Below are 26,261 nucleotides of genomic sequence, written 5' to 3' on the forward strand. Positions count from 1 at the left end.
CCCAACTCCATTCACACCCCAAAAGAAGGTTAGAATCCAGCAGGGTTTGCTTGGCACATAGCCAGTGCCTCTGCCTGAAGCAAAAAGGCACCAGCAGACTCTCCAGATGCTCTGGCTTCAGGAAGCTCTCTTCAGAATCTGGGGAAGGCTGAAGAATTGGACAGGAAAGCCAGAATGCAGATTATCACTTGAGTCATGCTTGCACCCTTGTAATTCTGCATGGGATGAATATGAATTTTGATTAATCTACAGGAAAAGTATTTTTCACTAGCAAGAACTAACAAAGAAGACTGTTTGCATGTTGATTTCTTTGGCCTCTTCCCAGAGCAATCAGCATCAATAACATTGCCTCTCCCAACAGAAGATACACATACATACATATGCGTACATACATATGTACATACACACACATGCACACAGACACGCACACCATTCCCTGAAAGGACGTATGAACCCATTAACCACTCAGGGTTATGCCAAACCAACCAATGTGAAAGTATCCTTCAAATTTCAAGATACTGTTGAACGAATCCCATCTGGGGACGGCCAGGCACCGTGCTAAAGGATATAGAGTGATAACTTTCTGGAGCAGCTCAGCAGAGGAAATGAGAATTCGGTGCATGGTCAGCATGACTTGCAACAGTTGGTTACTTCGACACAGGTTTCCGTCTGCATCTGAAAACATAAAGAGCAGCTTCTGAGCGAGGCCCCAGAGACGAATTAGTTACCTGGTGGGACACCTGCCAGCCCCCCATCACTCCTGGTGGAAGACCAGGGTGCGGGCTCTGCAGGCCCAGCGCCCCGCCCCCACTGACTCCGGCACACACGTCCCTCCGTTCTTCGCCTCTCTTTATCCTCCGGCTGCATCCTCCCCCCACCAAGTGTCCATTTTGAGGCTCATTAACCACGCTGCCGGAAAAGTGTTAGAATCGTGGGGAAAGGATAACATTTGCACCGGTACACGTGAGTCTCTGTTGAAAGCAGAAGCAGATCCAGGCTTTGTGATGCCTGAAAGGCATGTAACGGGGGAAGGAGGAAGTCCTTTCTGGGGTCAGAGGGGAAAAAGTTATAGTTTTAACAGATTACAGTTAAAATACCTTATTCTTGCAAGTTTTACAGGAACATATGACCATACGAATACGTCTCTAGGGCTGCCCCATGGCCTTGGAAGGGGGCTCATGCAAACGAGGGGCCCTGAAATGTAAGCTTCCCTAGTTTTACAGGCAATGTGCTCTGGATGGGAATAAAGGAGGAAGACTATAGGTAAACATGACTTTTGGAGATTATGGGTGGGTTACAAGTACCCATGATGATTTGTATCAAAGATCATGGTTAGCTCCTTACTTGGGTTTTCCAAATCCTGCTGGTACCACATAACAAGATGCATTCCATACAATGGCACTGGGGGCAAAGATTCCCCCTGGAGTGGTTTTCAAAATCTTTTAACATTTACGGCATGAAGTGTTAGGGGCTGTGCTGGTTATTCACTGCAGATCTAGTCTCTGTCTTTCACCATGGACTGTATCACCAGGCTCCTTGCTAGCCAGCTTCCAGCTGGGTTCAGCCATTGGGATGCATCGGCAAGAGATGGGAGGAGAGAGAAGTAGGTATTTCTTTCTCCTTCCCTCTCTGCTTGGCACTACTTCCCTGTAGCTACAAGGTCTCTTCAATGAGTGATCACGCTGCTTGGTCCCTCTTTGAGGGCTCTAGCTCTCACTGGGATCTAATACTATATACTAATCTCCCTTGACCCTTGGCTCCTGAGGGTGGTAATGACTTCTGGCTGTTGATAGTCTCTGGGTGCAGCATCTCTTCATTCCACTCTCATCTCTGTAAGGAGTCCCCCATCATTAAAGTGTCTTCATTTAAACAAACCATGTGAATTCTGTTCCCTGCTGGGAACTTGAATGATTCAGGGGAAAATATCAAATGAAAGAATATACATGAATTCTTTAATCATTTGCTAGCTCTTTAAAGCACATTCTACAAAAGAGGTTATCATTTTCATTCTTTCCAAGTATACCAAATGGTAAATGAAGGACACAGTGCATTTGGTCTCAGGATTCAGAAGTTTTGGCTCACTCACAAATAATGAGTTAAAGTCATAGTTCATTGAGAAAATACAAGCAAACGTGACAAGATCGCTCACCTTACCTTCCCACCGCCAAATCCACCAATTTACCCACATTCTATTACTCTTACTGTCTGCCTTCCTCTATTACCATGGAAGGCACTTCACAGGTCAATGCTTCCACTGAGCTCTGGGTCTCCTTTTTCTCAAGGACACTGACAGTGTCTTTGTTCCATGTTCTCTCCTCCAGTATCAACTTTCCTCTTTCTCTCTACTGGTTTACTTCCACTGGCATTTAAGCACACCCCAGAATCTCCTATTTAAAATGAAATGAAATAAAACAAAACCTGAGACTCTAGGCACCTCTCCATTCTGTTCCCCTTTTCAGCCAAACCTCAGTCATCAATTTCTCATCTCCCATTCCCTTTCATCCATACCGTTTTTGACTCCTACCTCTCTTATTTCACAAAATCTTTTATTTTCAAGGTCTCCAATCTTTTATTTTCAAGGTCCACATTGCCAAATCCAAGGGTTCATGCCTCTGTCCTCATCTTACTTTATGACTTGAGTTGCATTCAACCCAACCCAACCCAACCCAAGCTGACAACTCTCTCCTCCTTCCTGGAGCACTTTCTTCGCTTGGCTTCCACAACATCACACTCTCTCAGCTTCCCTCTCCAGCTCTTGTTCTGTCTCCTCTTCCTTTGCTGAGCTTTTAAATGTTACTGTGCTCTGTGGCTTAGTCCTCCCACTTCTTTTTTTTTCTAACAATTTTTAAAGTCTAAAACTTTTTAAGTTTTAAATTTAAAAAAATTTAATTTCTTTCTTCTAGGTAGGGGACTTCATCTAGTCCTTTGGCGAAAATACCATTGATATGCTCATGACTGCCCAACAGATATCTTCAGCCCTGAGTACCGAATTCGTATGTCCCACATCCTACTTGGCAAATCCACGTAGATGTGTAATTTCTGACTTAACTCATCCAAACAAAATTCATGACCTCTCCGTCCCCTAATTCACTTCTCCTCCATTTTTCCTCATCTCAGGAAATGGTACCACCAGCCATCCTCTCAGTTACCCAAACAAAACACCTAGGGGTCATCCTTCATTTCTCCCTTTTCCTCGCATCCAATCCATTAGCAAGTCTTGATTCTACTTTCAAAATACGCCTCAAACCTCTCCATGTTTCCCCATCCTTGCCATCATGCTGGTTGTAGCCATTACCAAGATGACCTAATTGACCTCCCTGTTTTCACTCTTATCCACTTACCCACAAACTGCTCTTCACACAGCAGCCAGGAGTGAGCTCCTAAAACCCATAAATCAGGTCATGTGCTTAATACGTTTCAATGGGTTCCATTATACTTGTAAGGAAACATGGACTCCTTGCTACAGTCAACAGAGCTCTACATGTTCTGGCCCCTGTTAGTCTCCCACTTCATTTCATACCAAATTACTCCTCTCTGTACCACTGTTTATACCTCGAACCCTCCAAGCTTATTCTCCTACTTTGCATTTGTTATTTCCGTCAGTGTGGCCTTTCTTCCCTTGGCCCATTCATGTCATTTATGTCTCAGTTTCAACGTCACATCCTCAGAAAGGTCTTCCTTAAACTACTTAAGGTAGCCATGATCCTGCCTGAGTTTCTTCACAACACTTACCAGTGATCTGAAGTTATCTTTTTTTATTTGATTTTTATTTTCGGAGTCTCTGCTAGAATATAAGCTTCATGAGACCTGACCTTGTCTGTTTTTTTCCACAGCCATATCTCTAGGGTCTAGAACAGTGCTGATACATGACAGTTACTCACTAAACACTTCTTGAGTAAATGAGTGAACTACACCAAATAGGAGACCCCTTAACTTTTCATGTATCTTTGGATATTGAGTTTGCTTTTTTCATTAGCTATTTCATTAATGATATATAATATACACACATTTTCTTCTTGGCCACAGTTTATTAAAGAAACAAAGTTACAATTTGATAAATCATTTTTAAGAAGTATTCATCTAGCCTGTTATAGTTTTATAAATCTTTCATTACTTATTCTAAGCTTACACTCCGGTGAGGTGGGGTTAGTACTGCTGTTTTCTGGCCCACATAATTTCTGTAATATTTATCTCCTGCCACAAAAATTCTGCATAACAAAACACCCCCAAATTCAGCGACTGAAAACAGTCATCTTTTTTTTTTTTCCCTCAAGTGTCTGTAAGTTGGCTAGGGGTTGGCTGATATAGGCTGGGCTTTGCTAGGGCTCCTATCCTACATGCCCCTCCAACTTCCCTGGACCAGTGGGGCTAGCCGGGGTATGCTCTTCTCATGGTGATGGCACGGTGCTGTAGGGCAACTGGAAACATCCAAGGCCTCTTAGGCCTCGGCTTAGAACTGGCATGCTGTCACTTCTGCTTTATTCTGTTGGCCAAAGAAAGTCACTGCTGAATCTCAAGTCAAAGGGCAGGAACCTCAAAGTCATATGGAAAAGATCACTGACACAGAGAAGGTAAAATTGGGTGAGGGGGCAATAACACAATCAAATCTATCACAATTATACGGATGCAAGTTTTCAAGTCAGCATCTGACAATATAGTTTTTATAATGCACCTTTCCTCACAGAATTATAGTGTAGTGCTGCTATTCCCGTACGCTATGGTACAAAGCAGGAGAAACTGAAATATATTTGTAGGGTGTGCGTTAGAATGTTCCTGGAGTTATGGACACACTCGCAGACTTATTCAGTATGAATAGAATCTAAGACTTGCTATCTCAATTGTTCTTTGTGGCTGGCTATCATCCTTCCATGGATGCTCATATCTTAGGGAAAGGGGCTTAGTAGTATCCTGGGTGAGATGAAAACCAAGTCACATATAGAAAGATTCAAGGACCCAAATAGGTTAACCATGGAGAAGGCTCAGTAGAGATATTAAAATTATCTTCAAATATTTGTAATGGTCACTGTGGGAGAATGTTTAGACTTGTTCTGTGGGGCCACAAATGCAGAACCAGAGAGGATGAATAGAAAAAGTTATGGGAAAGAGAACTGGGCACAACACATAGCAGAAAATTCTAACCATTAAGCCTGCCCAACAGCGGAAGCATTCGCATCACAGACCTCTATATTCAAGAGGAGGCTGGGGAGGGACACTTAATTCAATTATTGGAATTGGCATTGCACTCTATTATTTACTGAAGTCCTGCTCAATACCAGGGGCTATGCTCAGCACTTTAATGATGTTATTTCTAATTTTCACAACACCTCTGCAGTGTTGGTACTGCTCACAATTTTTTTTTTTGCGGTACGCGGGCCTCTCACTGTCGTGGCCTCTCCCATTGCGGAGCACTGGCTCCGGACGCGCAGGCTCAGCGGCCATGGCTCACGGGCCCAGCCGCTCTGCAGCATGTGGGATCTTTCCAGACCGGGGCACGAACCCGTGTCCCCTGCATCGGCAGGCGGACTCTCAACCTGTGCCACCTGGGAAGCCCTGCTGCTCACAATTTATAGCTAAGGAAATGAAAGCACAGAGATTAGGTCATTTGTTCTAGGTCAAAGAGACAATGGATGAAGGAGCTCAGGATCTGGCTCCTTGTCTGTTTGATTCCAGATCCCCAGCTCTTTCCAAAACACTGCATGACCATTAGTCGGGATAGGGAATTCAAGTATTAAATGGGGGAAAGGGCTACAGTAGATGAGTTTTAAGATCTCTTCCAGTCCCTAGGGCTACAAGTCTAAGAGATGCCACTGGAATATTGGATTGGAACCAATTAATGCACATCTTTTGAAAGGATAGCTTTTTGCATCTGATGATTTCTGAAAAACTCTCACATGCCTTAGTGGATTGATAGTGATCATTCAAGTTGGCTTTAAAATAAGAAGGGTGCTGTGCCTAAGATTCACAGTCACAGTCATTCTCCACTTTTGCCTTGCACCCCCTCTTCCACAGAGCCCTGTGATGGTCCCCCACTACGGCGTGTTAATCCCCACGTGCTCTGCGGGAGGGGAGGCTGGCATATGGTGAGGCCAGGAGGGCATCTCTCGGCACCTTGGTTCACACCCCCCTCGGAGGTGCCTCTTTTTCCACAGGAGAATTTCCCGGAATGTTCACTTGCCCTCATTCCCGCCACCACCTCTCCCCAACTCGACCATCGACCTCCCTACAATCTCATCAAGGATGCACTCCCCTCCCGCCCTCATCTCATGGAGCAGCACTTCTCCCTTCTTGAGGGGAAGAGCCTCCCTTTGAAAGTCAGATTTCAAAGTGGCTGGTCAAGGGGAATCTACCTTCCAGACTGCTGGATTTTATTTTGATAATTTGATATAATTGCTGTAAGCTGATTTAAACATTTCAGTGAATAATTTAATTTTGTTTGCAGCTTCAGGCTTCTGAAAAACGTAGGGTGTCATACTAAAAATTCTAATAAGTAAAATGTGCAATGCAGAATAAACTGTGCATTTTTTCTCATTACCATCTGCTTCTCCTTCTACTTCAGGGGCAGACTTCTTTAAAGGGTTGAAACCTCAGTGGGACATAAAATGCCCATCTTGCATACTCTATCACCCAACCTGGGGAGCAATGTGTGCTGCTAGGGAAGTATGCTAGTCAAAGATCCACCCAACCTGTGGACCATTTGCTCTACAGAGCAAACAGAAAAGCCATGTGGAGAGTCATTTCTCTGCGAGCCAGCAACTGGTTTTCCATCATTAGACTCAGTGCTGGCGTTAGCTATGCTTCATGGAATCACAGACTCTCATGGTGGAAAAGACTTCAGCCGTCTTCCACCTCAACCTTCTAGCTGTTGCATTACTTCCTCCTAAAGGCACCACAGGTAACCAGCTGACTAGGCTCTACTGACACCCTTCCAACGAGAGGATACAGCTTCTAACTACTCTATAGAGCAACTTTCATTCTACTTCAATTAAAAACATTTTATAATTAATCGACTCTGTGCAAGGCACTGTCCTAGGTACCAAAGGAGATACGAAGGGCTGTAAGAGAACTCTTGTCTAGTTGGAGAGTAAGACACACACCCAACATACTTCATAATATCAGGCAGTCAATGTTAGAAGTGAAACCCGTGGAGATCATGCTGAATGGTGGCAAAGTTCAGGGGAAGGAGAGATCCTATCCAGTCGTGGTGATTCAGGAAGCATCTCTTGCCATCTGCAGTGAGGTGACCCAAAGCTTCAGGATTCAAGAGGCCATCTGGTCTAGCCCTCTGTCTCTCAACCTGCCCACAGCCTCTTTTCTTCCTTTCTGTGGTTTAATCTTAAATAAGCTGCTTGCCTCCTAGAGTGATGCCCTGCTCCCTGATGATATGACTCCTGTGAGAACAGACTTGCAAACGGCTGCATTTGAGGCACTGCTTCTTGCTGACGAGGGGTGGGGGCAACTTTCCTACAGTGAAGGCTTGTCTAGGGGATGAGGCAGGAATGACTCGCTGCAAAATGGACATAAAACATGTCCAACACCAGAGAAACTCCAGTACAGAGTCCTTTCTTCCCCTATGTTTCGGTTTCCATGGAAATCCCTTGATGTGCAAAGGGATTTTGTATGTACCAAAGACAGAATGTCAGAAATTGGTATATTGAGGGTAAGCAAGCTATCAGCATTAGGAGGGAATCACACAAAAGAACAGGTGTGTTGAAACCAGGGGCCGGAAAACGGTAATAGGAAAGCTAGTATCAGAAAGCCACGGGGCAGCTTTGGATCCAGAGCCTAGAGCAGGGCTGCAGCTGCTAATGCAGGTCAGTATCTCCAGTAACAGGAGAGGCTGGATCCAGGCAGAACCTGACAGATACACACAGAGTTCTGAACGGATTACAACACGATAAATGTTCCAAAGAAATAAACACTACTTGACAGCAAGACTATTACATTCATTAGATCCTGTTTGGAGAGTGCGGAAAAACTGAGAAGCTGAAAATAAGTTTACTGGTTTGTTGTTTGTTTGTTGGTCTGGTTTTTTAGGGCCAACAGCTGCAGCTGGGGTAGGAAGTGCACGTGAAGAAAGAATGTGGTGATGCACACATACTTTGAACTCTCAGAGCTTCTACTACCTGAGCAGCTTACAACAGGTATCGGCAGCACCTTAATCTCTTTTCCAACCAGGAGAAAGCAAGCGATTTGCTAAGGACGGAGTCTCGCTTCACAGGGCAAGCGCGAGAACCCGCGTGGCTGCCGCTGGGGATGCACTGGTAAGAGTTTAAACAACAGCTCTCCTGGGGGGTGAGGGGGACCCTGATTTGTAGTGTATGCAGATTTCCGTGGTATTAATACTCTCACTGTGGCCAATTCCAAACCACCAATATGAAGTCAGACGGTGGAGCTGGGAGGAGATGCTTGCAGTCAGCTCTCAGCACCACGGCCGCCGCTCTCATCCACGGACCCAGGGTCGGAAGGGCTGTGCCTGCTCAGCTTCCGTCCTACCTGGCACCTTGTTCCCAGGTGCTCCCAAACCCACTTTCCTCCTCACCTCACTCCTGATCTCATGCCCTCTGGGCCTTGCCTGGTGACTATCTGGCCAGTTAATCCTGATGACCACATTCCTCAGGAGGAGGGGAGGACATTGGGTGAATCCTCTCAGACGTCTGCAGAGCAACAGCGACTTCCTGGAGTACTTGGGGCTCTAACCCAGGGAAGAACATTTTAACGTAGGGTGAGAATTCAGCAGAAGGGAAGCTCCCAGCCCTCGTAAATCTAAGTCCCGCTCTGGTTCCCTCTGGGATAACCTGGTATATCATACCCAGACCCATGGCGGGGGACCCGCCACGTGAGTGAGAAAATGGAGGTCTAGTTAGAGTATCTTCTGTTCCTTGGCACGGCGCACTGTCCAGGTGCTCTGAATATCTTGGTTACAGTTAGCTTTTAATGACTTATTTGCACTGGCTGGGGGACACCATGACCTGGACAACATGCAGCCTCCGTTTAACCGTGCGCTGCAATTTCAAACTTCTGCAACAGGCCGTTAAGCAGCGTCTTACCCAAGTGGGTGAGGGCTGGGTGGACTCACCTCTTCTCTCTGAGGGTGCTGACAGCCAAAGCCAGGAACACAGAGAACAGAAAAACCTGCTAATCGACCCCTACATAAAGGGGATTTGGTCTAATCAGGTTTCTCTCAACTCCTTTCCCAGAGAGGCTGACCTCCAGGCGCGCTTAGTTAAGGAAAGGAACTGCATCTGCTCCCGTTGTGCTATCGGATTTATTCGCCATCCTGCTGGGCCAGGGTGGTGGAGCGGGAGGTGAGGCAGGCATTCAGGTTGCCCGGCATCTAGATACACACACCGCTGTCCTTGAAGCCCCCAGCAGCTGGAGAGCCACTGCTCTCCCTGGACGGGAACGCCTGAGAGCAAGACTTTGTTTTCACAGCACTGAGGCTCAATGGACAGAATCACCTGGGCTGAGCACCTGAGTCGTACCACTCTGCAAGCAGCGGGTACCATGGGCACAATTTTAAAGAGGAGGACACCGAGGTGTCGTGCGTTGGCCATGGTCTAGGGCTGGTGAGTGGAAGGTCCTGGACAGGATCGGCCCTCTGGCCCCCAGCCCAGGGCTCCTTCCTTGGCATCTACCTCTCCTCGGGGGATTGCTGGGAGGTGAGCGGGGTAAGGCCTAGGTATACTGGGAAGAGCTCTGACTTCCAGCCGTGCGTGCTACAAGGCTAAACCTCTTACACCCATATCTCCTTTTCTCCCCCAAAAGCCCTACACCCACAGGCCAACCCTGCCCTTCTTGCTGCAGTCACGGTACAGACTAAAAATCTTCCTGGAGATCCGAACCCTTAAACCCACCACTTCTCATGACATCAACACGAAGGCTGTTACTGGCGCCATTTAGCCAGGATGACTAGACCCCAGAGAGCCCGTGACCACGTGGGTGAAAACACCCAGTGTCTGAGAGCTCACAGCCCCGAGTGGCCCATCTCCCCCTCTTCCTGCAACAGAAGCTCCACTCCCTCGGCCAAACCAGACGGCAATGGGGACGGTCCTCCCTGCGCACGGCTTTGCTTCTGAAGCGTGAAGCTCTATGTAAAGGATGACCTAGATTTTTTGGATGAGCGACTGCAATCTATAAATGTCTAACCATGCGCACGGATTGCCTAAAGTGAAAAAGAGCTTTCAGCTCTATTGCCTCTGCTGAGCAAGGCCGTGGCCTTCCTTGGGGACTGCAGCCTCCATCCGGACCTGTCACGTCTCAAGAATCAGGGGTCTGAGAAGTCGTGAGGGAAGCTGTCCTCTTCGGTTCTGCAAATTGGACACAGTCCTGAGTGTGGAGGTCGGGGGGCTGGGCGGGAGGAGGCGTGACGGGTGTGGGGTAGGCCCGGTGATGGGCTCTGCGACCCGGTGATGGGCTCTGGGACGAAGCCATGACCTCAAAGTCTAAGAGCCGTTGTTGGAAGGTGGCACCAACTGAACACCCTGGGCAGGTGGCCGCTTCTCCGGGGCCCATCTAAGTCCCTGGGAACAATCGAATTGTCCAGCTGGGTAGAGAAGCTGTGATTTGAGTCCTTGGTGAGCTGCTGTCAACGCAGCCTACTTGGCTCACACAGTGACTGTCCTGCACAGCACCACAAGAATGTGCCCGGCGGGGGGCGGACAGGCAGCAGGGCTGCGGCTCAGCTTCCTGAGGACATAGAGAGCTGCTGGCAGGTGGCTGGAGGGAGGCCAGCACAGGGGGAGCAGACCCAAGACAAAGACACAACACAACGGGGAAGGGAATCTGGGGCAGAGCTCTGCTCTCTCCTCCCTTACTGGAGCGCGTTCCTATCGCTTCAATCTTGTCTGTTAAATCCTGGGCCTCTTTTTGGAGTATTTGTTGACAGGCTGGATAGGTATTAAGAAGCAACTCAGGGAACTTTCCAAACACTGACCTAGTGAAATAACACAAGGCCTGTCTGAGACTTACTGGTTAGCCACGAACTCAGCCTTCTTCAGAAAGTTTTTCTCAATATTGATTTGATCCTAACAGACCTAGACGCCTAGATAATCTCGTTCCGGTGCACAGTAGGGCTGAAGCAATTGGTGCACGTTGCCGTTGCCATAAAATGGCGCTGCCCCCAACACTGTCTCACCACACACTGTGCGTTCACCGTACAAACTGTCCTTGGCTCATAATTCTCTGCAACGAACAGGCCTGGACAAAAAACATCATCACACCATCATGTATGGTAAAAGGACTGAGTGAAACCATTTGTAATCAGACAGAAGTTATTCTGAAAGCCTCCTCGCCCCTTCTTTGGTTGTAGTTAGTATTAGATTACCTTTGATTAAATACAAAGAAACGCTTAGTAAACTGGGAAGCACTGTCACAGGGGTGAACTGTTCTTATTTCTCTTGCTGGATTTGGAACACTATTTTGCTCCTGCTAGGCGTTGGTTATTCCAGAGTGGAACAATGATTTTTCATGAAATGCTTCATTTTAACCACAACTCAAAGAGGGGCTGTCCACGCTGGTCTGTCACACTGTCCGTGCCAATGAGACCAGATGTGGTTTCCTGCAAGCATGGTTCCAATCCATGGCAGAGTAAGTAGGGGCCTTCCAAACCTCTTTCTAGTTCTAGGTTCTAAGTGCAACCCGCCCCTCGGGCCCTCAAGACAGAAGGATTTCTTAGGGTTTACTGAGGTGCTAGAGAGAAATCTGCATGAGGACCCAGGAATGACTCTGAAAGAGAGAACTTCACAGGTGGGTGAGGAATCTCCTAATAACTGAAGGAAAGAAAAAAACTGCCCTCTACTCAGGAGCCAAGAGCCAAATAAGAAGGGGTTTCCAAACAGTCATGAACTGGTGTTGTGTCACTGTCTTACAGAAATAGCCAAAACGCAACTGAAACTCACAAAGTGGATACCAATCGGAAGATCGGAAGGCCGGGAGCACTATTTGGTGTTCTGCCGGAGCAAATACAGCGTCTGACCGGAACAAGAGAACTACATTCGAAGTCCAGCCTGACTTTCTCTCCCTCTCCCACTGGAGGTCTGTGTTGCTCTCCTGCTGTTAAACATACATGGAGTGCAGTACCAGGCCCTGTTCCAAGAGGGTCTTCACATGTATTAACTCTACGAGGTAGGTGGTATTGTCATGATGGATGAAGAAACCGAGGTTAAAAAGGGGGTAAGGCAAAGTGCCCAAGTTTAGCTAGTAAATGGCAGTTCTGGGATCTGAACCCAGGCTGCCGAGCCCTGAGATAGCTCTGTCATTTCCGAGCCTCCATTTACTCATTTGCAGAACAAAAGCTTGATAATATCTTGCCTCCATCCCTCCCAGCAGAGAGAGATAATCAGGAGATCAGTCAAGATAAGGAAAGCACTTTGATATCTTCTGGGGAGAACAAAGTCCTGCACTAAGTCCAAACCACTGTGATATGTGGTTGACTGGTGGGTCCCAAACATCTAGGCTGCCTGACAGTAGTCACGTAGCACACGAAACCTCATGCCACTGCTGAAGTACTAACAACATGCATTGATTGGGGCCTTCTCTCCTCCTCCCACGTTAGGTTATTTGAACCTCACACCAACTCTGCAGGATATTATTTTTATTATTTTACAGACGAGGAAACGGAGTAAGGTGAGGTAAGCTGCTTAAAGTCACATGCGTGGTGAGTGCCTGACCTGAGTCCAGGTCTTTCAACTCAAGCGCGGCCCTTTCCACTGTATGTACCCCCCTACTGCTCATTCTGGGTTGAGAAGATTAAAGGCACATCCTTTCCATCTCAGCTCTGGAGGGTTTCTGGTGCCAGCCTACCTGAGAAGGTACTGAGCATCCACGGTGCTTGGGAGGGCTATAGCCTATTGTGGTGAGAGTTGTATTTGTTTCTTCTGCTTTGTAGCATAAGTGCCTGACCTAAGCTTTGATTGCTGAGGCATCCATTTCAAAGAGGCATCCTTCAAGGACGGCTATCTCTCAAATAAACACACTGCCAGCCACAAGACTAGATAAAGGGCCAGGCCACCTCCCCGCACTGAGGCTCCTTGGTTTTAGACATTGTGGTTGATTTCAATAACTGACCATTGGGCTACTTGTGTTTTTCCTCTCCTCATACTTTAAACTCCTGCCCTTATGTTTTAAATTCACCAATAAAGGCTGAGCCCATCAAACATTAGACCCACCCTCGACCCCAATATATTCAGAACCCCTGGCCTGCGTGCCCTTTCTCTTTCTTTCTCTCCTCTCTCCCTCCCCCCACCCCAACCTTGCTGTGTGGCCCTAGGTAGGCTGTGTAATGTCCAGGTCTTGTAAGCAATAAACTTTTATTTTTTCAAAGTTTCCTGATGGTTATTGCTGAACAGTGTCTTGTAATCATAAGAAGAACCATCTCCTTTTGAGACGGGCACAAAAGAGCCCTGCTATAGGCATTCTAATTTTCGCCACAGCTCGGCAGGGTAGACGTTGCTGTTTCACACATGAAGAAACAGACTCAAGGGAGGTAAAATAACTCATCCTTACCACTCATTTGTCGTCCCACAGCTAGGAAGTGGCAGGAAGGGACTACAAACTATTGTGCTGGCTATTTTCTCATTCTGAATCCAGGGCTGTAGTCTCTGGCAGTCCTGCACTGCCTTCTAAATGGGGATCCTCTGAGGATAAGGACAAGAGTTTGCTGACTTCCTGTCAGTTCCCTGTAGTCTCCGGTCCCCTGCTGTGCACATTACAATGGGGCGATTTCTTTCACCCAAATCACAGGACAGTAGTCCCCCCTTATCCACGGGGGGGGGGGGTACATTCCAACACCCCCAGTGGATGCCTGCAACCAAAGACAGTACCAAACCCTATACTATATATACCATGTATGTTTTTTCCTATACCAACGAGTGGGTAGAGCCTACGGTGTGGATCTGCTGGACAAAGGGATGATTCATGTCCTGGGCAGAAGGGGGGAGGACGGTGTGAGATTTCATCATCATACTCGGAATGCCGTGCAATTAAAAAACTAAAAATAGAGTTACCATATGATCCTGCAATCCCACCACATATATCTAGAGAAAACTCTAATTCGAAAAGATACATGCACCTCATTGTTCATAGCAGCACTATTTACAATAGCCAAGACATGGAAGAAACCTAGATGTCCACTGACAGATGAATGGATAAAGAAGATATGGGGTGTGTGTGTGTACACACACACTCACACACACACACACACACACACACACACACACACAAACGGAATATTACTTGGCCATAAAAAGAATGAAATAATGCCATTTGCAGCAACATGGATGGACCTGGAGATTATCATACTAAGTGAAGTAAGCCAGACAAAGACAAATATCCTATGATATCACTTATACGTGGAATCTAAAAAATAGTACAAATGAACTTATTTACAAAGCAGAAACAGTCTCACAGATATAGAAAACAAACTTATGGTTACCAAAGGGGAAAGGGCAGGAGGGATAACTTAGGAGTTTGGGAATAACAGATACACACCACTATATATAAAATAGATAAACAATGAGGATTTCCTGGATAGCACAGGGAACTGTACTGAATATTTTGTAATAACCTATAAGGGAGAAGAATCTGAAAAAGTATATATATATACATACATACATATATATGTATCTGAATCACTTTGCTGTACACCTGAAACTAACATAATATTGTAAATCAACTCTACTTCAATAAAACAAATAAAAAACACAAATTAAAAAGTATCCCATAAAAAAATAAGAAAATAAAACCTATGAATTATTTACTTCTGGAATTTTCCATTTAATATTTTCAGACTGCAGTTGACCATGGGTAACAAACTTCAGAAAGCAAAGCCTCAGATAAGGGGAGATTGCTCTGTATAAGAACAGATACTGACTAGTAGCCAATGATACACACAAAACAGTAGCTATGCACTTATTGAAAGAGCTAAATGTCTTTGGAAGAAAGATGTATGTAGCAAGGATTTTTATGCCTGAAATGTGAGGGGATGCAGGAAGGTGATGGTAAAGGAATAATCACAGTTTTTAAGAAGAAAGGGTAAAAAGAGAAATCAAGAAACTATAAGGACAAAAAACAAAGGACCTAATGTTCAGGTTCTTCTTTCAACCTGTGTTAATGCCGCTGGCATTTAATTCCATTTACAGATCCAGACAGAGCATCCCCTTGACACGGTGACCATCAGAGATTCCCAAATATCTTTAAGGGTCCTGAAATTTAATGTCATTGTGCAATAGAACAATTCTCCTCAACTTAGACTATAGTTCAAAAAGCCTTCCTGGGCTTGTGATCTAGATAAGAATTGCCAAAATATATCCACTGAAAAACTGACATTTTCAGGACTGAAAGGGTAAAGGGAGATGCCTGAAGAAGCTGATATCCTGAGTTTCTGTGGGACCTAACAGGTCGATGCCAAGATTTCTTTGACTTGTGTCCTCAACTGATCAACAAGTCCTTAGTCAGCTCTGGAACCTGCTCTGAGCAGAGTAGGAGGGGATGCCGAGGGCAGGGCCACCAACCCCACACGGCACTGAAAATACCACTAAATAGCTGGACATGCCTGAGCACAGCACTTTTCACCTTACACAGTACTTCCACATGCTTGGTCTCATTTGACCATCACATCCACCTTGTGAGGTGGGTAGGGACACAGTCACTTTGCAGATGAGGAAGGCACAAAAACAGGGCTGATGTTCAATCTGTCCCAGTGGCATCTGTGTGGACTGATGGGGCCTGTGTCGTACCAGTTACTAAGTATTTTGAATATCACCCTGGATGAACAACTGGCCCATGGATAATACCACCACCAGTGGCAGGGATGGTGTTCCAGGCTTGGATGTTCTCATAACAAGTCCAGGGTCTCTGTTCTAAGAGAGCTGTGCCTAATAGTGTGGGGAATGCAGAGATAACCAGGGTACTGTCCAGAAGCTGCCGGCTATAATATGGTACAGAACACAGAAGGGCCTGGAGGGAGGTACAAACAAAACACTAAGGCAGTGTGGGGAAAGGGGAAGGCTAGATTTGACTAGAAGAAATGGCTCAACCTTTATGAAGAGGTGGCATGAAGTGGGTCTTGAAGGAGGGGTCAAACATTGACTAAGATGGAGGTAAAGACATTCTGGGTGAGGGAAGAAATGGTTTCTACTCTTGGAGATCAGAGAGTTAAAAGTATATTCAGGGCTTCCCTGGTGGCGCAGTGGTTGAGAGTCCGCCTGCCGATGCAGGGGACGCGGGTTCGTGCCCCGGTCCGGGAGGATCCCACCTGGGCCCGTGAGCCGCGGCAGCTGAGCCTGCGCGTCCGGAGCCTGTGCTCTGCGACGGGAGAGGCCACGACAGTGAGAGGACCGCGTACGACACACACACACACACACACACACACACACACACACACACACACACACACACACACACAGTATATTCAGGAAAGGATGCGAAGTCCAGTTTGGTTTAATTAGAAAGCATTGGTAGATAGGAAGTATGAAAATGCAGATAAGGGTCACAGTGTTGGGGACCTCATATACCAAACTGGGAAGTTGCCCTTACTCTGATCTTTACTTTAAAATTCTGCAAAAGCAGATGGTCTGTCTACAGAAAGAGGAAAGCAGCACCCTCTCACCTAGCAATCTTTTAAAACTGGTTATACCTTACAACCCAAGTCCTAAAGGCTCTTTTCAAGGTGGATCATTTCTAAAGAACTTAGTACCTTATTTTAATTTCTACTTGCATCTTTTCCCTAACTGCATAGCTACTAAGGGAAGGTTATAGAGTGCGTGAGTGTGTGTGTGCGTGTGTGTGGGCATGTGTGTACACTTACTGCTACAGTGAGATCATATCAGAGCATGAAATAAAGGTTGCTTTTTGCCTAATATGACTAGTTTTGCTGTTATTCAGGAAGCTCAGTTACTTGAATTGATTATTTTTCCTCCCACACTTGGTCAGCATTAGTATGTTAACTCTCAATTTCCTTCCCTGTCAACATCCTTCCCAGACTGCTTTAAAAGCCAAGGAACCATACGGATGGCCATCTATGATTACAAGAGAGCAATGACTCTAGGGCTTCCCCGATCTGTCACAGGGATGCTGGATCATTCACTTCCAAACAAATTCAGACCCCCAAATGTACAAGAAGTCAGCAAGGATGGGGCTGAACGTTGGCAAGGCTTTGGCTTCAGCTGCTTGCTCAGAGTTTGGTCACAGTGGGTCAATATCATTATTTCATCTTTGGCCTCTCATGTGTACCAGCTGGCACATATGTCCCTGATCCATGCTAGTGATTTAGGTAAAATGAGGATGCTGTAGCCAGTCTGAATAGGTATAGAGTGGGCTGTGTAGTAGGAAGCACTCAATACTTTCCCCACTTGGTGTCTTTTCCCCCTTTACCTCTCACCTTTCCACACACCTGTGGAAACCATAGGAAAGATCTTCCTGTGTTAAAGTGTTGGAGACTTCAGTATTCCTCTGGTCATATTTGTATAATAATTGTCACTCTGAGAGGAGATAACATAATGAAAAAAAATTCACAATTGGTAAATTTGGGGGCTTTAGTGGGTGATTTTTTTTTTTCTTTTTCTAGTGAGGTGGTCTTAATTTAATGGAGAGTTTCAGGAGAAAAAAAAAATCAAAGGTTTTCTATCCTAGGGTGCATATGTTCAGGCTTACCTAGAAGTAAATGAATATATTAAACCTGACTGACTTTTCAAGACCTCCTGGTTAGCTTAAAAATAAGACGAGATGGGCTTCCCTGGTGGTGCAGTGGTTGAGAGTCCACCTGCCAATGCAGGGGACGCGGGTTCGTGCCCCGGTCCGGGAAGATCCCACGTGCCACAGAGCGGCTGGGCCCGTGAGCCATGGCCGCTGAGCCTGCGTGTCCGGAGCCTGTGCTCCGCAGCGGGAGAGGCCACAACAGTGAGAGGCCTGCGTACAACAACAACAACAACAACAACAAAAAAAGACGAGACAAAAAATAAACCAAATGACCTCCCCCCAAATAGATCGCAAGGCTTTATCTCATACATATTGCATCAAAATATTCAAGGATGGACATAGAATTTGTATTTTTAAAAATATCTCCAATGACATGATGGTCAGTCAAGTTTGATTACACTGCTTTAGACCACTTAGTTTATTCCTTGCCCTGGGGTAGGTCTATAAGCTACTAAATGACCGCATGAAGACATCTCCAATTTGAGAAATCAGTGGTGAGGTCTTTCAGCCATTTTCAGGGCTGGACACAAGGGAAGTACTTAACAAATAGGTGATTTGGTGCCAACGTTACAGACTCCTGGGTGGGGGGACTCATGAAGCACAATCAGAAGCACCTCAGAAATCAATGTGGGGTGAGCCAGAAGACCATGATCAAAGGTAACTGATCTGGGCCACAGGGAGTTTCCTGTTGTACATTAGTAAAGCTCCCCTCTCCCTCGGGCCTGCACAGCCATATTCTGAGGGGATAGTTTATCCCTGAAGCCAGAGACCAGGATATGAAAACATATCATTTTCCCTTTCCCACCATCCAACTCTTGGGCCTTTTACCACTCACAATATTTCTGCCAGAGAGAGGAACCATAAGGGGATTGAACATTAGTCATTTTACAGTATTTCAGCAACTCTGGTAAAACAACTGGAACAGACTCATAAGTATGATTAAAATGAAACGTGTGGGTTCTTGGTAAATTTCAATGAACCCCTCTTCTACACTGGCATGGTCTACCTGAATTAACTTTCAAGTAGTCTGCCATTTCACCTCTGTAGTTCGTGGGGTGTTACAAAGAGAATTTCACTAGCAGCAGGTCAACTGATTAAATAAGGATGTTCTTGGCAGGGTTTTATTTATCTCCCCACCCCTGCCCAGTGATCATCGGAAGGGGGCTCTGGTTTCTGAGTCACTAGAAATTTGTCCCTCAGATCTTGGCCCTCACATATTTGATCACACACAATCATAGAGGAACCCAAAGGATTAAACCAGAGATGAAACAAAAGTTAGTCATCTTCACTTGCTATCTGGTAGGACTTGAAAATCTTGGCTTTGCCTTCTAGCAAGCTCTACCACATGGGAACAGATTGTGAAAAGACATCTTATCACTTAAAGTTCCTGCAGAAGAAATTTCTACCAGTTTTCTGCCAGCCAGTTTTGGTGTTTGTTTTTTTGAAAATCTTTTTTCTATCTTACTGAGGTACAGTGGAAAGCACAAATTTTAACATTTAGTTTGATGTCTTCTGTCAAACACATACATCCTTATAACCCAAACCCTCTCAAGATTTAGCATATTTCTATGACCCAGTAAGTTCCCTTATCTTCCCAGTCAGTTCCTCCAACTCAGCCCGCCATAAAGCCATTTTTCTTATTTTTTTAAATCATAAATTAGTTTTACCCTATTTTAGAACTTCATACATTGGAATCATACAGTATGTATTTTTGTGTGTAATGCTTCTTTCATGAGGCAAAACATTTTTGAGATTAACCAATGTTGACTACATCAGCAGTGCATTCCTTTTTATTGATGAGTAGGTATTCCATTGTATACATAGCATATTGTTTATTCTTTCTGATGTTGAGTGATATTTGGGTTGTTTCCAGTTTGGGATTTTTATGGCAAAAGCTGCTATAGACATTCTTGTATAAATCATATCATGGGCATGTTTTCCTTCCTCTTGTATAAGTGCCTAGGAGTACAATTGATGGGTCATAGGGTAGGCGTATATTTATAAGAAACTGCTAAACAGTTTTCCAAAGTGATTATATCATTTTACAATCCCATTCATAATGTTTAAGACTTTGAGATGCTCCACATCCTCACCAACAGCTGGTGCTGTCAGTCTTCTGATTGTATTGTTTCCATTTATCTGTTGAGTTACTCTTCTGTTTACCTTACTCTGAGTCCTTCAACATATTTATAATAGCTGTTTTAAATTCCCTAGTTACTAATTCCAACATCTATGTCAACTCTGAGTCTATTCCTGTTAACTTTTTTTCCTTCTGGCTATGGGTCACATTTTCCTGCTTTTTAAAATGTCTTGTAATTTTATATTACATGCTGGGCATTGTGTATACGATGTTTAGAATTTGGATCATGTTAATTTATAGACACATTTAATTTACTGGAGCTTTAAACTCATCCTGTCAAGGCCTGGATTTAGGCTTTGTTAGGGTGGCTCAAGAGTAGCTCTTATTCTAGGGCTCTAGTACTCCTATTCCTGTGGTGTGGTCTTTTTCATGTCTCAGCTGAATGCCTCAGGTGTTATATCTCTCCATTCTGGCTGGTTCCAAACTGCAGTATTTCCCAAACTATAAGACTTCCTCTGACTCACAGACCCCCAGTAACAATTTGGTGGCATGGAGTCTTACCATATTTGTACACAGTTTAGCACTTGGCCAAAGACAAAAGAGATCCCTTCTTTCCAATACCCTACTCCACAAATTCCAGCCATCCCAGAAGCCCTGAACACAAACTCTGGTTCCTCTGCCAGGCAAGATGCTGCTCTCTGAGTTCTAGTCCTCTGTACAACAATTTGTATAGTGCCAGGAGAAAGCCAAGATAAGTTTTGAGGTTACCTTATATCTTTTCATTTTATCTATAATCACAAGTCTGTCCTGTTTTCTAATACCTAAAAATAGTTGCTTCAGACTTCCCTGGTGGTCCAGTGGGTAAGACTCTGCACTCCCAATGCAGTGGGCCCAGGTTCGATCCCTGGTGGGGGAACGAGATCCCACATGCATGATGCAACTAAAAAGTCCACATGCCACAAATAAGAGTCCACGTGCCGCAACTAAGAAATCCGCAAGCTGCAACTAAGAAGTCCTCATGCCCCAACTAAAGATCCCACACGCCACAACTAAGCCCAGCTCAACCAAAATAAATAAATAAATAAATTTTTAAAATGCATGTTAAAAAAATAGTTGCTTCACATGTTATGTCCTGTTTTATAGTTGTTTACAGCAGAAAAATAATTCCAATACCCAATAATCTATCATGGCCAGAACTGGGAGTTTGTGTTTTGATATTTAATATGTGTATAAATGGGAAGTCCATTTACTCTGTATCTGTCCTCTGGGAGGACATATACATACTAACTCTTCTATGCATAACATTATCAAGACATACATACACTTAACACTGTTAAGACTAAGAAGAAAGAAAAAACCACTAATTTGTCATCTTTTCAGGTGCTGCCATCTTCTATCCTCATAGATTTTATTTCTATAACATTCCTTAACTATTTATCTCCTCTGTACTCTTTCTAGCCTTCTATTCCTGTCTTAAAACCCAGAGACTAAACCTAAATTTAATAATGCCCTAAACTCTAGTGCTTGGTCTGATCTTGGTGTAATAGACAGACTTTTTTTTTTTTTTTTTCTTTCATCACACCACCACCACCTCCCACCCCTGCTTTCCCCCGCTTGGTGTCCATACGTTTGTTCTCTACATCTGTGTCTCTATTTCTGCTTTGCAAACCAGTTCATCTGTACCTTTTTTTAGATCCCACATATATGCATTAATGTATGATATTTGTTTTTCTCTTTCTGACTTACTTCACTCTGTATGACAGTCTCTAGGTCCATCCACATATCTACAAATGACCCAATTTTGTTCCTTGTTATGGCTGAGTAATATTCCAGTGTATAAATGTACCACATCTTCTTTATCCATTCGTCTGTTGATGGGCGTTTAGGTTGCTTCCATGACCTGGCTATTGTAAATAGTGCTGCAATGAACATTGGGGTGCATGTGTCCTTTTGAATTATGGTTTTCTCTGGGTATATGCCCAGTAGTGGGATTGCTGGGTCATATGGTAATTCTATTTTTAGTTTATTAAGGAACCTCTATACTGTTCTCCATAGTGGCTGTATCAATTTACATTCCCACCAACAGTGCAAGAGGGTTCCCTTTTCTCCACACCCTCTCCAGCATTTGTTGTTTGTAGATTTTCTGATGATGCCCATTCTAACTGGTGTGAGGTGATACCTCATTGTAGTTTTGATTTGCATTTCTCTAATAATGATGTTGAGCAGCTTTTCATGTGCCTCTTGGCCATCTGTATGTCTTCTCTGGGACATTGTTGTTTTAATGTGCCCAGAACATCAGTATTCCTTTGGGAAAAATTTCGTCCCCAAATTCAGTCATGTGGTTCTAGAGAGAAATGCTCCATTCTTAAATTACTCCACCCCTGTGGCCATAGTTGATTGGTTCAAGGAGTAGCCATCTACCCCAATTTGAACCAAGCAAGGTTCTTCCCTGGCAAGTTTTTCACTGAACTTGAGGGAAAAAAATATTAAATCTCTAATGGTTAGAGATACAGGATTTGCAGTTGTTAGCGCCATATTCCCTGTCCAGGGAGGAAACAAATCTTCAGTGAAAGAAAATTATTAGCTGACAAGCAGAGAAGCACGTCAGAGAAAGAAGAAAGAGACAGAATACATGCTGGTATCTGCTGATGGTGTTCTAGTCCCTAATTTCAGATGTTTCCAAGGCCTACAGGTATCTTCTGTGCTTCAGTTATATGAAATACCTGTATTCCTTCAATAAATTCTGTAAGATAGTTCATATTGGATTTCTGTCATTGTCCTAATATTTTGAAAAATGAGGGAATTATGTTTTGGGGTCTTATTCATTAAACACCTATTAATATAGCTCATATTCATGTAAAATTTAAAATTATAGTACTATGTACTAGGTTCATACCTGCCTGTGTCTATTATGACAACATCCAGTAATATTTTGACACAGCCATTTCAACCAGATATCTCCATCTTGTATCTCCAAGATGCAATTATGCACCCTTTCGCATTATTAACCTGGGAGGATGATACACTAACATTCAAGTCTATAACCTAACCCTAAACCCTAAATCCTAACCCTAACATTCTAATTATCTACTATTTTTGATTTATCTATTTTTGATTATCTACTATAATGGTATTTTGATAAAATTTTACATAAATGATTTCTTTCTACTAAGATTCCACTTCACAACAATATAGAGGATATGTATTAACTTTCATGTTGATAGAAACTGAGCTGCAGAAATGTTAAGAAATTTGCTAAGGGCAAAAAGTTCTAGCATTAGGACTAGACCTCATAATTCAATCAGGGTATTAGCTCCTTAACCTGGAAAGTCTATTTCTATTAAGGCAATCCCAGATTACTTTAACTTTTTGAGAAGTCATATGGCACTATAGGCTCATATTGAATTTAAAATCTACTAATATCCTTTGGTATTTTTCATAAGATGAAAATTACCCTAGTTTTTCTCCATCCAGAATATATATAAAGCAATATTATTACATTTCAGTGCAAGACATTTATTTCTATTGAAGTGCTGTCCAAGTTCTTTTCTCTTCCTTATTGATCTTCCTGAACTTTGATTTTCATCTAATGTACTTATTTCTATCAGTGTGTCTAACAAAAACACAGATTGTGTTTAAGTCTGATGAAAATGTCCAGAGCCACTCATAAGTGTTTACACCTGCAGAACGACACCCATCCATACCCATGTCTGTATGTATACACTTTGAGTATGATTATTAACCAGCTCTGAATCTATCTGGATCCATATGTAGCCTATATTTGCCCATCCAACATTTACTGAGCATTTACTTTGTAGCAGAGCCGTCAGTACCCCACCCACATACTCTCAGGCCCTCTCATTATACTGTATGCCCACCCAACTTCAACCTGCCTGAGGGCTTCCTTTGGAGGGCCTTCCCATCCCCACCTGTGCGCATGGCAGCCCAAACATGCTGGAGAAAACATGCTGGAGAATTAACACCTAGAAGCAGCCCTTAACCAATGACTGACTGGAGGTACTTGCCATATAAATACCCCAGCTCCTTTGCCTGTGGTAGGATAGTTCTAAAGTCTTCTACCTTGATTCTAGAGTAATAACCCACTTGACAATGCACCCTTTATAAGCCGCCTTCCCAGTTTTTTCCTAGGATCATTTTCCGTAGTAAACTATTTGTATTCAAATCCGTGTCTCGGGATCTGCTTCTGAGGAAACCTAACTAAGACAAACATTTAATTCTCACCCAAACTAAAATGACCTTTAAAACCTTTCACCATTATTATCTGTTTTGCAGATGAGAAAACTGCAGTAAAATAACTTGCCTAAGGCCAACATTTGGTAAATGGCAGAGTCAGAAGTGGATTCCAAAGACTACCACGGCCTCTGTAATCTGCTCACTGCCTGGGATCAGTCAAAACTGTGCGTGTGTGTGTGTGTGTGTGTGTGTGTGTGTGTGTGTGTGTGTGTGAGAGAGAGAGAGAGAGAGAGAGAGAGAGAGAGAGAGAGAGAGAGAGAAGCAGGGAGAGGGCTGAATGTGATGTGGGATGTCAAGTACAGGACACGAATAAGGTATTTCAGTGCTGTGCAACCAAAGTGCCCTGTGTTTATTCTTGACTTCCCTCTTCCCTCTTTAAGACAGACGTAGCAGTCTATTTCATCACCCAAGAAAATCAGACTAGATTCCTTTGAATTTTCTGGAATTCTTAATCATCTATTTTTCTTAGGTTTGAGAATACTTTTCTTTTTAAGATCTCAATATGGAAAATTATAAGCATATACCATAGTAGGCAAAAACAATGTAAGGGACCTCTATGGACCTATCTGGCTTCAACAATGATCAGAACACGGCCAGTTCCTCTATACTCCACTCACTTCTCCCTCCCATATTATTTAAAAGCAAATCCCAAACATGATATTTCATCAGTAACTATTTCAGTATGTATTTTTAAAAATAAGAACTCCTAAGGAAAAAAAAAAAACCCAATGCATCATTAACATGCCTCAAATAAAATCGATAGTAATTCCTTAATATCATTAAATATCCATTCAGCATACAAATTTCCAAGTACATATATTATATAATAATTATGAATATGTGTGTGTGTACGTTTAGAAAAATGGTTCACATGGTTGAAATGTCCCTTAAATCTCTTTTAGTCCAGAGAATCCTCCTCTATCTTTCTTGCAATTTTCAGGGCACACTTTCTCAGTTAACTGAAGCTAAGTCCATCTCGGGCAGATGTTGGTGGTTGCTGACCAGGTAACAGGACTCTAAGCCACTGAGGGCAGAGACGGTGGGGGAACCAGAGACACAGTAATTGTGGGGAATAGGTCCTTCCGGGTTTATTTAAAGCAGTGCCAAACAGTCAGGTGAACCCCAGTTACCACACACTCAGCTCATCCTTGGCAATAACCGAAGACAAAGTCCAGCAGCCAGGAGTGTGGCAACTACAGCTGTCTTCTGGAAAGCAACACATCAGAAGCTGGAGTGACTCACTGTGTGTCTTGAACTACCTGGGAGTGGAGGGAAATGGTGAACCCACCAAAGGAGGTTTGGGTGGAGTAAATCTGGAACCCAAGATGCAAGTGAGCTGGGGAGGAAGAAGGGGGGAAGGGAGCATGAAAACATCCCTATGCATCTGGCCATTAAATAAGCGAATGCAAAATTAACCAAAAGGATTAACTGCTCACCAGACATAAGGATGCTCTGTAGGCTGTAACTACATTTGAACAAGATAGACTCATAAATCATAATGCTGGGACATTTCTTGGCTTCCTAAATGTCCTGGGTGCCTCCTTGAAATGGGGCTCTTCACAAGATTACAAAAACAAGTCCTGGGGGAACAGTGGTTCACAGACATCAGTGAAGGGAAGCCAGACAAAGCTACCTTTGCTCTCCTACCCCAGAAATTCCCAAGTGGCTTCATCCTTGACTGACTTACTACTCTGGTTATTCCACTCTCTCCTTCACTCTAAAACTGCCAATCTCTGCTTCCCCTTCCCCCTCAAGAACAGGACCTCTGGTCCCTACTCCCTTTGTTCATTTCAATCAATTGCTGGTGTCTCTCTAATCCAAGCTCCATCCTGGCAGCATCTTCTGCCTGAAGATTTTGGTAAGAACCTCCGCAGTCTCCCCAGGGCCCTTGACCACTCTTCAGAAAAAACCAAAGCAGACAGCATGTTCTCCCTCACAACACTGCCTACCATCTCTGCAGAAGAATCACGAACGTACCAAATTGTAGCATCTTTGTGATTCTACTATGTATCTTTCCCGGTTGCTACTTCTTAAGATTCTCTTAGAAAGTTAACAAAGACACAAGATTTTTCCACTGTCTCTGTTTCCCTTCAGCACAACCCTGCTGACTTTCTCTATACATAAAAGGAAAAAAAAAAAAAAAAAAAAAAAAGCTCACCTCTAGACTTTTAAGTTAATGGGAGCATTGTTTGTTTACTTCATTTATTACAACTATAATCAGTCATGGTTATCA

At 44.0% G+C, this 26,261-nt stretch overlaps 1 protein-coding gene across 4 annotated transcripts in view; it reads right to left on the reverse strand.

Moving 5' to 3' along the window:
• The window catches only part of RASGRP1 (RAS guanyl releasing protein 1), a 79,963-nt gene that overhangs the window by 39,296 nt on the left and 14,406 nt on the right, over positions 1-26,261 (reverse strand). For 2 of the 4 annotated variants that reach the window (XM_067028943.1, XM_067028942.1), the window contains exon 3: positions 487-675. Coding sequence is in view for 2 of the 4 variants with exons in the window: in XM_059056963.2 (XP_058912946.1) it covers positions 570-675 (106 nt within the window). In the remaining 2 variants the exon portion in view is untranslated. The remainder of the gene's footprint in view (positions 1-486; positions 676-26,261) is intronic. The other 2 variants (XM_059056963.2, XM_067028941.1) reach the window with 2 other exon arrangements.

Source organism: Kogia breviceps, chromosome 3, assembly GCF_026419965.1.
Source record: "Kogia breviceps isolate mKogBre1 chromosome 3, mKogBre1 haplotype 1, whole genome shotgun sequence".
NCBI lineage: Eukaryota > Metazoa > Chordata > Mammalia > Artiodactyla > Physeteridae > Kogia > Kogia breviceps.